The sequence below is a fragment of the Mustela nigripes genome, chromosome 12, assembly GCF_022355385.1.
Source record: "Mustela nigripes isolate SB6536 chromosome 12, MUSNIG.SB6536, whole genome shotgun sequence".
NCBI classification, from domain to species: domain Eukaryota; kingdom Metazoa; phylum Chordata; class Mammalia; order Carnivora; family Mustelidae; genus Mustela; species Mustela nigripes.
Window position 1 is genome coordinate 84,858,687 of NC_081568.1, and position 15,224 is coordinate 84,873,910.

At 37.4% G+C, this 15,224-nt stretch overlaps 1 protein-coding gene across 3 annotated transcripts in view; it reads left to right on the top strand.

Annotated features, from left to right (window-relative positions):
• The first annotated feature begins 4,022 nt into the window (after positions 1-4,022).
• Positions 4,023-15,224, top strand: part of DDX4 (DEAD-box helicase 4) — a 72,635-nt gene continuing 61,433 nt past the window's right edge. For all 3 annotated transcript variants that reach the window (XM_059416627.1, XM_059416629.1, XM_059416628.1), the window contains exons 1-2: positions 4,023-4,094; positions 13,780-13,840. In XM_059416627.1, the coding sequence (XP_059272610.1) occupies positions 4,023-4,094; positions 13,780-13,840 (133 nt within the window). The remainder of the gene's footprint in view (positions 4,095-13,779; positions 13,841-15,224) is intronic.

The window sequence follows — 15,224 nt, forward strand, 5'->3', positions numbered from 1 at the left end:
GGTCCCAATAGTGTAAAGCGAAGAAGCGAGCACCATGAATTTATATGAAAAAATTTTGACCCTTCTCAGACACAAAAATGACCTCTCTTACACTGTTCTGATACCTTAGGTCACACCTTGCTAATGGATGCATAAAATAGAGTTAAAGCAAAGATGCTCACAAATACAGTTCAAAGCTACAGTGGCTTGATGCTAAGATGTTTAGTTCTTGGGGAAGGAGCTGCCTCTAGAAGGCATCACTACAGAAAAAACACTGAATGCTATTCTTGTTTTTGCTTTTTCATAAAAGCAGAAATCCTCTTTGAATTTTTCTGTTAGTGAAAACAGGCCCATATGTAGGTCTTTCATAGAAGCAAAGTGGCAGAATGTGAGTTTTCTAAACATGAGTGATACCCATACTGGCTTTAACTGTGTTGGTCTTTTTTCACTGTTTATGTTCTATTGTTGAATTATGTTATTTTCATCCACCTCTTATTTATCCTTTCCTTAATATCGAACTTTAATTCTCTTTAGAATTTACTTTTTCTTAACCAGGGACAGCCCTTAAAAATTATATAGAATGTTTCATTGCAATGAGCAATGAATGCAAAGAGCTGTTTCATTGCAATATCTGAAAGCAATCTGTTCTGAGATTGGATAGCTGAAAGTGTTTGCTAACTGTTTTCTTTAGCCAAAAGAAATGGAAAACACTAATTTATAAAGATATATGCACTGGGGCGCCTGGGTGGCTCAGTCATTAAGCATCTGCCTTCAGCTCAGGTTATGATCCTGGGGTCCTGGGATCGAGCCCTGCATTGGGCTCCCTGTTCACTAGGAAACCTGCTTCTCCCTCTCCCACTCCTCTGCTTGCATTCCCTCTCTTGCTGTCTCTCTCTATCTCTCTTTCAAATAAATAAATAAAATCTTTTTTTAAAAAGGTATGTGCACCTTTGTGTTTATTGCAGCATTACTTATAATCATCAAGATATAGAAGCAACCAAAGTATCTATTGATAGACAAATAGATAAGGAAGATATGGTGTATAAGTACACAATGGAATATTATACAGCCATGAAAAAGGATGAACCTGGCATTTGAGACAACATGGATGGGCCTAGAGAGTATTATGGTAAGTGAAATAAGTCAGATTGAGAAAGACAAATATTATATGATTTCACTCATATGTAGAGTCTGTAAGGGGAAAAAAGATAACAAAAAGCAGAATCAGACCTATAAGTACAGAGAACAAACTGATGGTTGCCGGAAAGGAAGGGGTTGGGGGAATGAGCAAAGTGATTAAAGGGGAGTGGGGGATACAGGTTTCCAGCTATGGAATGAATAATCACAGGAATAAAAGGCACAGCATAAGGAATATAGTTAATATTATTATAGAGATGTATGGCGACAGATATAAGCTATACTTGTGGTGAACATAGTGTAATGTATAAACTTGTTGAATTACTGTGGTGTACATCTGAAACTAATTTTACAGTTTGTGTCAACTATACTCAAATTTAAAAAGTTATTATCTTTAGCTCAATTCTTTAAAAAGACTCATTTTAGAAAATATCTCCCAAGTTTTCTATACCTAAAAAAGAATCTACTTGGTTATCATTCTATCAAAGCAATTTCATATCTTACTCCTTTTGCTTAATTTTTTCCTATGACATAAAAATTTTTGAAAGAATAACAATCAATTCAAAGTGAGTTAAAATATGTTAGAAAACTCCTTTTTACAAGCTCAGAGCTCCGGTAGTATTGGTGGCTCTCCCATGAACACATAGTGATTTAAGGTACTAGCCTCCTCAAGAGTATGATGTGAAAATTTGGTTTAATAAGAGAAATTATTAAAAATGACAGTTATGTTAAAATATATTCTGGTTTTATCTTTGTTAAATATAATCTTTTGAAAACAATTCACCTTGGAAATAGTGCTAACTAGATAAATATTGGCATTCTTGGTGGAAGAGAGAAACAATAATGGTGGTTCTTTTTTTTTTTTTTTTTTAAGGATCTTATTTATTCATGAGAGAGAGAGAGGCAAGGGAGAAGCAGGATCCCCAAGAAGTAGGGAGCCCAATGTGGGACTGGATCCCAGGACCCCAGGATCATGACCTGAGCTGAAGGCAGATGCTTAACCATATGAGTGAGCCACCCAGGCGCCCAATAATGGTGGTTCTAAAGATGACCACCACAAAGCTGAAACCCATAAAGTGTGTTGTCCTCTATGTCTGAGTGTCACATTATGTTGGGATTTATATTACTGAATGAAATATTCAGCATTTCTTTAAAGATTCAGAGAACAGAAAATGATGAAAATTTAAAAATGGAAACTAGCTTTTAAAACAGCCCTCTTAGGCTTTTTGGTGGAATGGATATATACTGAGAAATTTACTTTTTGTGAGGCAAAACAAGAGTATCTGCTTCGTGAGAGGATTAAGCATGGAAATGAGCCTTGGTCACTCTTAGGTTTGGCCAGTATCCCTAGGGATATAACCCTGTGGCCCCCAGGTTCAAGCCTGTGAACGACCTACACAATTTTTGCTTTCGTTCTGCATCGGAGAGCATCTCTTTCCCAAAGATGTGGACCCTTGACTCTACAGGACAGGCTTTCTTTACAACAGCAAGACAGATCCTCATCCCAGCCGTCACTGGGAGGAAAGAAAATCTGCTGGCTCTATGGGCCTATGCTATATGTTGAAGCAGCAGAAATCTCCAGATGGGAAGTAAGTGCCTCAGAAACGAAGAACCAGAGGGACCAACTGCCACAGACTGCCATAGGAAAAAGGAAAAGAGAAAGCTCAGCAGGTTGAAGGGAGGGCATTACCCTACTTCCTTTTATTTCTGGTGTTAGAAAAAGGGAGGTGGATATTTTTGGCGTGCAGTACTTGCGTAGAGAAAATCTAGGGCATCTCCAGATTGAAGACCCCACTCAAGAATCTGAAGAGAAGTGGCTCATGGCCAGTCACATTGTACACACAGGCCCAACGGGCCACTGTGGAAACAAGGTAGTGGGTCTGACCACAGCGACCTCAAATGCGAGCAAGTAGGGAACGCACGGCGGAGGTGGGGCGGGGTGACGCCGACGGTCTGAGCTCTGATTGGCTGGTGGCTCTCGTCGCCTGGTGCCATTTGTTGTTGAAGCTGCGCACCTGACGCAGTCGACGGCGTCCTGCACGTGCAGCCGTTTAAGCGGCGTCAGCGCCTGCGAGGACCCTGGGAGAGCAAGCCGCGGAGAGGTGAGTGCTCTGGCGCCTCCCTTCTCTGTGTGGGCCTCTGCCTGTCGCCTTGGACTTCCCGGTAGTGGGAGTTTGGGGTAGACAAAGAATAGATGGGACAGGTGGGGCTTGGGGCCGTCCTATGGGGCTTTTCCTTTTCCTGCCGGAAAGGGAACGCCGGAAGGGCTCAAGGCCTACAGAGGAGGCACAGGTTTTTGTGGGGCTTTTTTGTTTGTTTGTTTGTTTTGTTTTTGCCCAGTGCCTGTGTGGCTTTTCTCTTAACGAGAATGTCAGCGGTAACTTCTGTGTACACACGCTCCTCAGAGTACTGGTTGACCACTGTTGGAAGGATAACCCATGTCTCCTACCCCGCCAGACTTAAAGGCGTTGGCCCCAGCTCCTTCTCTCTTCCATTAAACTATCAAAGATTTCAAACTTTACAAAGATGTGTGAAGAGGGAATCTTTGAGGAGTAGTTGAAATTTTCCCCTTGCCCTTAATACCAATAAGCTGTTGCGGGGAAGGCAACGGTGAACAGGTTTGGGGGAAAACCCTAAGCTAGATTGCTAGAATGATTAAGTTCAACTCATTTTTAAAGGTAAAAAAATGGGTATAAGGTAAGAAACAAAACTTCCCTCGTTTTGGAAACACTTTTGAGGAAGGTCAGCAGCTAGTTAAGTAGTTTCAGGAGGTGTATGTGAAATTATGGTAGTTTATGGTTTTAGATATATGATTCTGATCTAACAGGCCAAATATGCATGTGGTGTTGGTTTGTTTTTTGTTTTTGTTTTTATTTTTAAAGATAAAAATAGAACTGGAGGCCACCATGGGAGATGAAGATTGGGAAGCAGAAATAATCAAACCTCATATGTCTTCCTATGTTCCTGTTTTCGAGAAGGTAGTAACATTGAAAGTTTGTGATGATTAAATGCTATAGATTTTATCGAAGTTGAAAAATCACTGTGGTGGGAAAGTTATAAATCACAGTCTGTTTCAGTATGCTGTGCTTATCTCCATCTGATAGTTATTAACTGTCTTAGGGACAGCGAGGAAGAGGCACTCTCACCCTCAAATGAAGTAAAATATGTAATTTGATAATTAAAATAAATGTAATATTATTTACAATTTAAATGTCAGTGATTTAGGATGTACTGTGGGTGGAAGCAGGCTGGTACAACTGTGGTTGAGAATGTCTGAGAGACACTTGAATTGAAAATTGAAAAATAGAATTTGGTGTTGGGTGATACTTTGAATTTTGAAAACTGGTTCCATACGTTATCTCTCAAGATGAGAATGTTAGGCTGATTGAGATGGCATCAGCCCCTTGCTCTTCAAATGTGCTAATCTTCAGATCTTTTTCCTTAGTGGCATTTGGAGAGTTATATTGTAATTTACAAGAAGAGGCCTTGGAGTAGGTTTTTGGGTTTCAGTTCTGACTTGAAAATTGACTTAAAAAAATTCTATTTTAGAAGTTAATGTATATGTATGTATTATATATTATGTATATATTTAGAAGTTAAAATATATTTTTTAAAGATTTTATTTATTTATTTGACAGACAGATCACAAGTAGGCAGAGAGGCAGGCAGAGAGAGAGAGGAGGAAGCAGGCTCTCTGCTCAGCAGAGAGCCCGATGTGGGGCTCGATCCCAGGACCCCGGGATCATGACCTGAGCGGAAGGCAGAGGCCTTAACCCACTGAGCCACCCAGGCGCCCCAAGAAGTTAAAATATTTTAAGGGATTGTTTTTGCGTAAGTGTAATCTACTTGAAATGTCTCCAAAAACTGATTTTCTTTTCTTTCTTTTAGAGTTTCTAGTTTATGTTTATGCATTATGTTGATCACTTTTGACAAACACTGTATTTCAAGTGATGTCTTAGTGGAAGTTCTTATATCACACAAAAATATAAAATACATACTTTATTTGTTTTACCTGGATTTGATCTGTGTGTAAAATTTATTTCAAAATACTCAAGATAATAATATGATTTTTAACATTTTTCATTTTTTGGAACTTATTTAGAAATGACATATTTTATGTGTGTGTGTTTTTTTTAATGGTCCACTGCCTATCATAAAAATTCTATTACAGTATTGGGAAAAGAAGAGAAAAAATCACTTAACAGTCTTAGCACAGACACTCTTATAAATTTTTAGTAAAGTTAATTCTTTTTTCCCCCAGTGATAGTACATAGTAGTATTTTTTTTAGATTATATTCCTTTTTTCTTTTAAAGATTTTATTTATTTATTTGGCAGAGATCACAAGTAGGCAGAGAGGCAGACAGAGAGAGAGGAAAGGAATCAGGCTCCCCACTGAACAGGGTGCAGATGTGGGGCTTAATCCCAGGACCCTGGGGTCATGACTTGAGCCGAAGGCAGAGGCTTTAACCCACTGAGCCACGCAGGCGCCCACATAGTAGTAGTTTTGATTCCAGCTTTTTCACTCTTTGGCACTAACTATTCCATATTACTACTAATTTCCTAGAAATAATTTCTTATGGTTGCATAATATTATTTCATGGAATGGCTCTACTATAATATAATTGATTTTCTGTTGGTGGGAGTTTAAGATGTTAGCTTTCCACTGTAATGTTGTCATGAATATCTACATTTTAATTTAGGAGTATTATTTTTTGTTTTAATTCAGGAGTACTTTTTTTCAGAAACAGAATTACTCGGTCAAAATGTTGTTTTTACCCCTGGTTCTCAGTAGGTTTGTTATATTACAAAGTTTGATTCACAGATACAGACTTTTTCACTTGAACTTTAATAATCACCTAGTATTTATTTCTTCTTAGTCTGAGTTTTTTGTCTTCTTTATGTATTCTTCAAATAGTACACTAGACTGTAACATGTTGTGCATGTTTATTGCGTGGGATGTCTGAAATTGGGGATGGTTGGCTGTCAGAGCTGTCAGTTTACCTTTTTGAAGTAGTTTTGCTATTTAGTAACCGACCTTGTTTCTTAATGTTAAGAATACTAAATTGAGTGTTAATGCTAATTTTACCTTATGGTTCTTAATACATTTGTGTGGGGCCAATTTGTAAATTTTTTGCATTGTCTGTAAACTTAAATCCTGGTGCTGGTTGAACAGTTAGTTATCTGGCCTAGTTGACTTGAAGGAACATGATGCAGTCAGTGGCTTTGTCTGTCTGCCTTGGTTGAAAAAAAAAAAGTGCAGAAAGTGAGGATGAATACGTGATATGTATGTGTGGGAGAGATCTGAGGTCTTCTATTCAACCTGGTTTCATTTAAAGGTACCATTTTGATCGGCTGTTCTGAATATCTATTTTAAGAGACAGCTGAGATTTTGTTTTTTTAAAAAATTTGTCTTGGCTCCTCAACTGTCTTGGATTGATATTTTAGAGAATATCTGATCAGCCTTGGATTGATATTTTAGAGAATATCTGATCAGCTTTTCCTGACTACTTTTCAGTATTTTTTTTTTTTTTTGAGACTTAATAGTTACCCATGCTTATGTAATTTTGAACTAATAGGCCACTGTTCTGATAGCTGTTGGAACTTCCTAAATACAGATTTTGAAGATGGTATACCACCTGGGTGTGGAACAGTGCAAAATGTGAGATTAAAAAATATTTGCTAATCTAGTAATGATGTAGTCCATACATCTCAGTTGTTAGGCAGTTGCACACTGCAAGCAAGTTTGTTGGGATGAGTGTTGGAATGGATGAATATGGTGAATAATAGTATACTGTATTTGCTTACTAGCTGTGTAATGAATTCTTCTTGATAGATGACCATGAGAGAAAGTCTCTACAGTGATTTCTTCTGTCTCATTATCTGCCTTTTTGGTGGCACACTTCAGAAGGCAAATACTCTTGTGATTAAAGCAAACATAGCTTGAGATAACTGGTCCATCCACAATTAAAAAAATTTTTTTTTAAGTAGGCTCCATGCCCAGCGTGGAGCTCAGTGCAGAGCTTGAACTCACAACCCTGAGATCAAGACCTCAGCTGATATCAAGAATCAGACACTTAACTGACTGAGACACTCAGGTGCCCCCACAATTATAATTTTATTAAGCAGTACTAGCAACGTTTATAATAATTGTCTAGATAAGAAAATAAAGTTCAAGGCTTCTTTGTTCCCATTCACACTATGGTTCTGAAGTAGCAGGAAAAAATGTGGCTCTTGGACATCACTGAATTGGCAGAACTGAGGACATCACTGAATTGGCAGAACTGAGGAAGCTGAAATGCTAGAGCCTGAGAGACTGTAAACAGTTTCTGCTTATAATCATCACTGAGATATGGGAGGATATTGTGTGTCCTATTAGAAAACAGGGAAATTCTTGTTTGTTGCTAAATACATGTAACTTGTGGACACTAGTCAAAATGGTCATCCAAATAAAAGCCCAGGTGTCAAGCTTGAAGGAAAGATCTCTGACTCATCTTTAAAATCTAAATAATGGAGGGCGCTTGGGTGGCTCAGTCATCAAGCATCTGCCTTTGGCTCAGGTCATGATCCCAGGGACCTGGAATTGAGACCCACACTGGGCTCCCTGCTCAGCAGGAAGCCTGCGTCTCCCTCTCCCACTTCTGCTGTTTGTGTCCCCCCTCTCGGTGTTTCTCTTTCTGTCAAATAAATAAAATCTTTAAAAAAATTAAATAGTGGACCTGTGGACCTGAGAATATAGTGATAGAAAGGTATGAGAAGGCTGAGGAGAATGGCAGAGATGTTGGTAAAGTAGGTCTGGAAGATAGAGGAAACTGAATCCTTTTGAAGAAGTTCAGCAGCTTACAGCCATTGGTTTCTAGTCAGCTGATCAAGATTGCCTGATTCCAGAGAGAAGGTGAAACTAGAGAGCCTTTTGTTTTCTGTGTTTCTCTGACTATACTCTGTCCTCATTTGGTCTAGGTTTCTCTCATAGTATGGGGTAGATGATTTCACTCTGCGTTTTGATTGTTAAAAGTTTTTGTTTGGGGAAATAACTTTTATTTGGAAAATGTTATCACATACAGAAATTAGGGCCTAGATTGTGAGCTCTTAGAGCAGTCACATTTGTTCCTAGCTTTGGTAGTTACCTCTAAATTTTGAGGTTCTTTGCTCTTTCTTGTGTGACGTGCTAGTTCTCTTGAACTTTGGGTATGTGTGTGATATCTGAGACTCGGGAGTTGGAGTTCTTCAGCCCTGGAAGTGCTGAAGTAGCTGCTGTAATTTTAGAAGTTGTCATATACCAATTGCTGAAGAAAGGGAAAAAAGACCAGACTTCAGCTGGGGTTGGGTACGGGGCTGACCTAGCTAGGACTGATCAGTCAGAAGAAGGGATATAGAATAATATTTTCTGTATTTTGGGACTTTAATTTATGTGTCAAACCAAAGAAGGAGACATGCTTTGTCTGAAATTAAAATTTTTTTCCCCAAGATTTCATTCACCTATTTGACAGAGAGATCACAAGTTGGCAGAGAAGCAGGCAGAATGAGAGGAAGAAGCAGGCTCCCCACCAAGCAGAGAGCCCGATGTGGGGCTTGATCCCAGGGCCCTGAGATCATGACCTGAGCCGAAGGCAGAGTATTAACCCACTGAGCCATCCAGATGCCCCTGAAATTTAAATTTTAAAATTTTTATGAAGCACACTATTTGATACAACCCTGTCTGATCTGTTTATTTGGACAGCCTATGTCAGCTTTATTTGACATGGAACCTAGAATAGGAAATGAAATCTTGGTATTCTATATAAATTGATACAGTACTCTGTTGCATTTGAGGGGATTCTGGCTATAAAATGAAAGAAATATTTGCTAAGGACTTTAGGGGTCTGGGGGAAGAAAACATGGAGCTATCTGCATTGGACCCCATATTGGAAAGGGAAGAGGCATCTTCAGGGTTCACAAATTGTCCAGCTGTGAACTTATTGATTTGGGTATTTGAACTTATTGATTTGGGTATCAGAACTGACAAGTTTTTGAGATCAAAACCTTATTGCATTAAAAAAAACAAAATAAAAGCTTACCATGTTGATGGAAGTATTCACTGGCTTAAAAACATAAAAAGACCTAAAAAATGTGATATTTTAGAAGTGAAAATACTGAATACATACAAAGTTAAAAGAAATGTGTTCACCAAAATGCAAATGGATTATTTGCAGCTGCATATGAGAACCCTATGTGTAAAACATTTTGAAAATTCTAAATTGGCTTATTTGAATCATCCAGTGAAATTTTATTGAGCCCTATTAGGTGTTGGGGACAGTGGTGCACCTGATAGATAAATTGCATAACAAGGTATTAGTTTCCCAAGGTCAGAAGTTAGAAATCTAGGTATCATCAGGGCTGTCTTCCTTCTGCAGGTTCTAGGAGAGAATCCATAGCCTCCTCCAGCATTCTGGTAGTAATAGGCATTTTCTGGTTTGTGGCTACATCTCTTTCTGCTCCATCTTCATGGCTGCCTGTGTATGTGTGTCTCTTAACTGTTTTTGTCTCTCATAAGGACATTTGTGGTGACATTTAGAGCCTACACAGACGATCCAGAGCAATCTCATTTCAAAGTCTAATGTTTAATTACCTTTACAACAGCTCTTTTTCCAAATAAAGTAACATTTACAAGTTTCAGGGTTTATTACTTAATGTCTTTAGGTAGCCATTTTTCAGCCCACTACAGATAGTATGGCTAAATACAGTGAGATAAGACAAGAGTGGTAGAAAATGAACTCACAGAGGGAAAGGAGACCTAAGGTAATTGTGGACTTAAGAGTTAATAGGATTTGCTTGACTGGGTATGGGGAGTGAAAGAGCGTAATCAAGGATGATGGCTAGGTTTTTAAATTTTATTTATTTATTTTATGGAAGTATAGTTGAAACAATGTTACATTAGCTTCAGGTATACAATAGTGATTTGACAAGTCTGTATGTTAGGATGTGCTCATACTAGAGTAGCTACCATCTGTAACCATATAATAGCATTACAAGACCATTGAGTATATTCCCCGTGCTGTACCATAGGTTTTAAAATTTAAGCAACTAGATGGATGATGGTGCCATTAGCCGAAATGGAGAATCTATGAAAGATGCACAGCTTTTCTTTTTTTTTTTTGTGCCCCAGCATCTTATTTTCATTTATTTATTTATTTATTTTTATTATGTTCATTTATCCAACTGATGTACAAGCTTTGGAGGGGTCAAAACAAAGAATGTTGTGATTGTTGTGTTGACTATGAAAGTGTAAGTAAAGATACCAGTCAGTAGGTTATATGAATTTGTTGCCTAGAAGAGGAATCAGAGCTATATATGTAAATTTGGTAATTATCTGCATAATAATGGGATTTAAAGCTTTGAGATTGGGTAGAGTTGCATAGTGTAAAACAGACTTAAAGGGATTTACCCTGGGTACTCCCAACTTGAGTGGCTCCAAGGAAAAATGGGATATAAGAAAGTGGACAGAGCAGCTGTAGACATTTTACTTTAAGAGAGGCAGAGAAATGGTACAGTAGCTAAAGGGAATATGAAATTAATTTATTTTTTAAAATATCCTCAAGGTTATGAGAAAGGTTAGGAATTTTTTTATGATGTTTTATTTCAAAATTTGCCTTGGGGGTGCCTGGGTGGCTCAGTGGGTTAAAGCCTCTGTATTCGGCTCAGGTCATGATCCCAGGGTCCTGGGATCGAGCCCCGTATCAGGCTCTCTGTTCCTCAGAGAGCCTGCTTTCTCCTCTCTGCCTGCCTCTGCCTACTTGTGATCTCTGTCTGTTGAATAAATAAATAAAAAACCTTTTAAGAAAAAAAAAATTTTGCCTCGGAATTTCTGAATTCTGTGTATGTGGAATACTAAATTCCACAGCTTGAAGATCACGTAATCCTAATAGTTTTTAAGTTCTTGAATGCAGAAGTGTCTCATTACCCTTATTAGCTTTATCACACTTAAACCAGCCCTTGTTTGGATTTTCTTCATCCAATAATACTTTGACCACTAAAAAATTTTTTTGAAAGTCTTCAGAATATCACTTTAAAGAGGGAAAAGTGGATCACTCTTCTTAATGTTTTATTTATTTTAAAACATTTTTTTTAAAACATGCTGTGTCTTGTGTTCTGACTTTCCAGTTCATCACAGTCAGGTCCTTAAAAGCCTAATTATCTCATGGGATATTTGTTTTAATGTCTATGGTAATTATAAATTGCAACTTTTTACTGTAGTAATTACCAAAAGCCCAAGGCATTTTAACTATGATGTATTGCCTTTCTGTTCTTAATAACTCAGAAAATAATTGGATGACTCTTGAGCTTTATAATAGTAGTTTTTAAAGTTATTCAGTGTCTTCTGTAGAGGAAATTTTAGAAAATAAGTATGACTAGTGCACTACCTCTAGCTTTTGGTTTATTTAAAGGAATTCATTTGAAGAAATGTGACTATTCTAATATAATCAGTTATTAATTAAGATATCACCTGTAAGTTTTAGGTCAACTTTCATTTTTAAATTATTGAGTTCTGCATTTCATTTGCAAGAATTTGAGAATTGCGTTCTGTAAGTTTTGTTGTAAGTAGAGAAAGCTTATGTGAGGTTAATGTAAGGAGTCAGTTAATGACGATAAGGACAGCCTAGGCATTACAAGTGAGAAGAAAGTTACACAAGGTGTTGTTAACACAAAGATACACTGAAAATGTTGGAACATTCCCACATTAATTTGACATTTAGGCATTGAATTAATAACAGAAGTTGAATTTTCTGAGCCCAACAGAAATGCAAATATACCACTACAAATGTAATATATATGCATTAATAGCGAATACATTTTTTGGAGACTACAGTAGGGAAAATATTTGAGAGCATCAACAAAAGTCTTCAACTGTTGCTGTGACAAGTTTGATTGAAATTAACTTGAATATTCTGAAGCTGACATGAACCACTTCTTTGTATTTACACTGTACTTGCAATGTATATATATAGGTGTATTGTCTTTAGTGCCTCAGTGATGTGTTGTTTTCTTTATTTTAGAGTGAACTCCTTTTTAAAAACCATGAACACATAAATTTATTCCCCTTTATATACACACAATGGAAGTTTAAAAAAAAAGATTTTATTGATTTATGTGTGACGGCGTGTGCACTCGAGGACAAGTGCAGGGAATTGTCAGAAGGAGAGGGAGCAGCAGACTCTGCCAAGTGGGGAGCCCAATGTGGCACTCAGTCGCAGGACCTTGAGACTTTGAGATGATCTGAGCTGAAGGCAGACATTTAACTGAGCCACCTAGGTGCCCCAACACAATTGAAATGTTTTCTGTTTTTGTTTTTAAAGATTTTATTTTTACTTATTTATTTGAGAGAGAGAGACACATAGTGACAGAGATAATGAGAGAGAGCACAAGCTGAGAGGAGAGGGAGAAGCAGGTTTCTGCTGAGCGCAATATGGGGCTTGATACCAGGACCCTAGGATCATGACCTGAGCCGAAGGTAGACACTTAACTGACTGAGCCACCCAAGTTTTAGCAATAAAACAGCTGAGGTTTTAGCAATAAAATCCTGTAGTACTGTGCTGTTACCTATTGCTCTCCTTCTCCACTATACTTTATTCTGTGAGGTGTTGTTGAGTAAAATGTAAAATACTGAAGCTTAAAAAATATATTGGCAGGCATTAATTTATTCATGTGTTACTTTGGTCAGATTTTATTTATATAATAATAATGATTATTATACTTTCCAAGTATATGGGTGGATAAACTTTTTTTAAAAATTTTTTATTTTTTATAAACATATATTTTTATCCCCAGGGGTACAGGTCTGTGAATCAGGTTTACGCACTTCACAGCACTCACCAAAGCACATACCCTCCCCAATGTCCATAATCCCACCCCCTTCTCCCAAACCCCCTCCCCCCCAGCAACCCTCAGTTTGTTTTGTGAGATTAAGAGTCACTTATGGTTTGTCTCCCTCCCAATCCCATCTTGTTTCATTTATTCTTCTCCTACCCACTTAAGCTCCCATGTTGCATCACCACTTTAAATCAGATGTTGGCAGACTCTTCCCATAAAGGGCTAGATGGTAAATATTTTAAACTTTGCAGGCTTAATGATCTCTGTTGCAACTTGGTTATTGTGGTGGGAAAGCAGCCATAGAGATATCTAGATGAACAAGGGTGACTATGTTCCAATAAAATTACATGAAAACTGGTGGGTCACCAGATTTGCCTCATGACTGTAGTTTGCTAATCACTGTTTTAAGTGATAATATGCTATGCATTCAGGGCACCTGGGTGACTCAGTCATTAATCATCTGCCTTCTGCTCAGGTCAAGATCCCAGGGTCCTGGGATGGGGCAGCATTGGGCTCCCTGCTCAGCGGAAAGAATGTTTCTCCATTTGCTACTCCCTCTGCCACTCCCCCTGCTTGTGTTCCTTTTCTCCGTGTCTTTCTCTGTCAAATAAATAAATAAGTTATTCAAAAAAACATGCTATACATTCAGTGTTAAAGTGAAGTCTTGGAATAATTAATAAAGTAACAAGTGACCCGGAAATCTGATACTCTGCTTTGTTTTGTTTGGAACAATGCCTGGTTATTAAAGTTTTCTAGTATTTATGGTGGTGCATTTTTATTTTCAAAATAGAAAATGAGTTTTTTCTTCCTTATTACAGGATAGGTATTCTTCTGGAGCAAATGGAGACACTTTTAACAGGACTCCAGCTTCATCATCAGGTATGTGTTAAGGCAAAAAGATGGGACCCTTTTGAAGTTAAGGGCTTCATCTAGTGAATAAAGAGCAGATTAGTAGACATCTTGTAAAGAGTGTTAAATTTCTGTGAGAATTTATTGTTTGGATGTTTTAGGATGAGGGCCACTTTTAACTGGAGGAAGGGAGAAAAGAGACAGTGTAGTGCTATGGATCATTATTTGATTTTGTGGGTGTCCTATAGAACATTACCCAAACTGGAAGTTGCATATTTGGCTTTCAGACTGCTAGAGAATCGTCAGGATTCCTGAAATAAGGGAGTAGGAGGTGGAACTACTAGGGTTTGTTCGTTTGTTCTTTCTTTCTCCAGTGTAAATATTAAACAACACACTACTGTACAAGCAATGGGCTGAATGAGAAATCCATCAGCAAATCAAAGAGTGTCTCAAAACAAAATAAAATGAAAATACAGCATTCCAAATCCCACGGGATGCAGCAAAAGCTGATGTTAGAGTGAAATTTCCACTATAAATGCTGTATTAAGAAAAAAAGTTTGGGACACCTGGATGGCTCAGTCATTTAAGTGTCTGAGGCTTGGTTTTGGCTCGGGTCATGATCTCAGGGTCATGAGATTGAGCCCTGCTGAGCATGAAGCCTGGTTGAGACCACCCCCTGTCCCCTGCCCCCAGCTCTCATGAATGTGTTCTTTAGCTGAAAAAACTACATCAAAAACTAATGATGTACTATATGTTGGCTAGTTGAATTTAAATTAAAAATAAATAAAAGGGATATTCATAATCATGATAAACCCTCAAAAAATAAGTAAATGAATAAAATCTAAAAATAAAAAATTCAAATAAACAACATTACACTACAAAGAACTAGAAAAAGAAGAAAGAAGAAACTAAACTGAAATTTAGTAGAAGAGGGAAATAACAAAGAAAAATTATAAATAAATAAAAAAGAGACCAGAATAAACAATAACATAACACTGAAAGTAATGACCGATTAAAAAGAAAAAAGCCCCGAAATTGGCAACGTTTTAACTACATTAATTAAGAAAACAAGACTCAAAACCAAAATGAGGAATGAAAGAGAATACAATATAACAGATAACCACAGAATTACATAGTATGATAACACATTACTATAAACAGTTAACTACTAACAAATCAGATAACTTAGGAAAACAAAACAGATAATTCCTAAAAAACACACAAGTTACCAGGATTGAATCATGAATCTTAAATCCAAGAAATAGGATATTTTCTTACACCAATAAGAAGAATGAAAGTTCACCGGCCCAGAAAAGCCCAAGACCAAATGGTTTCATTGGTGAATTCTAGCAAACATTGAAAAAAAATGAAGGACACTCATTATTGAAATTTTACAAATAATATAAAGACAGTA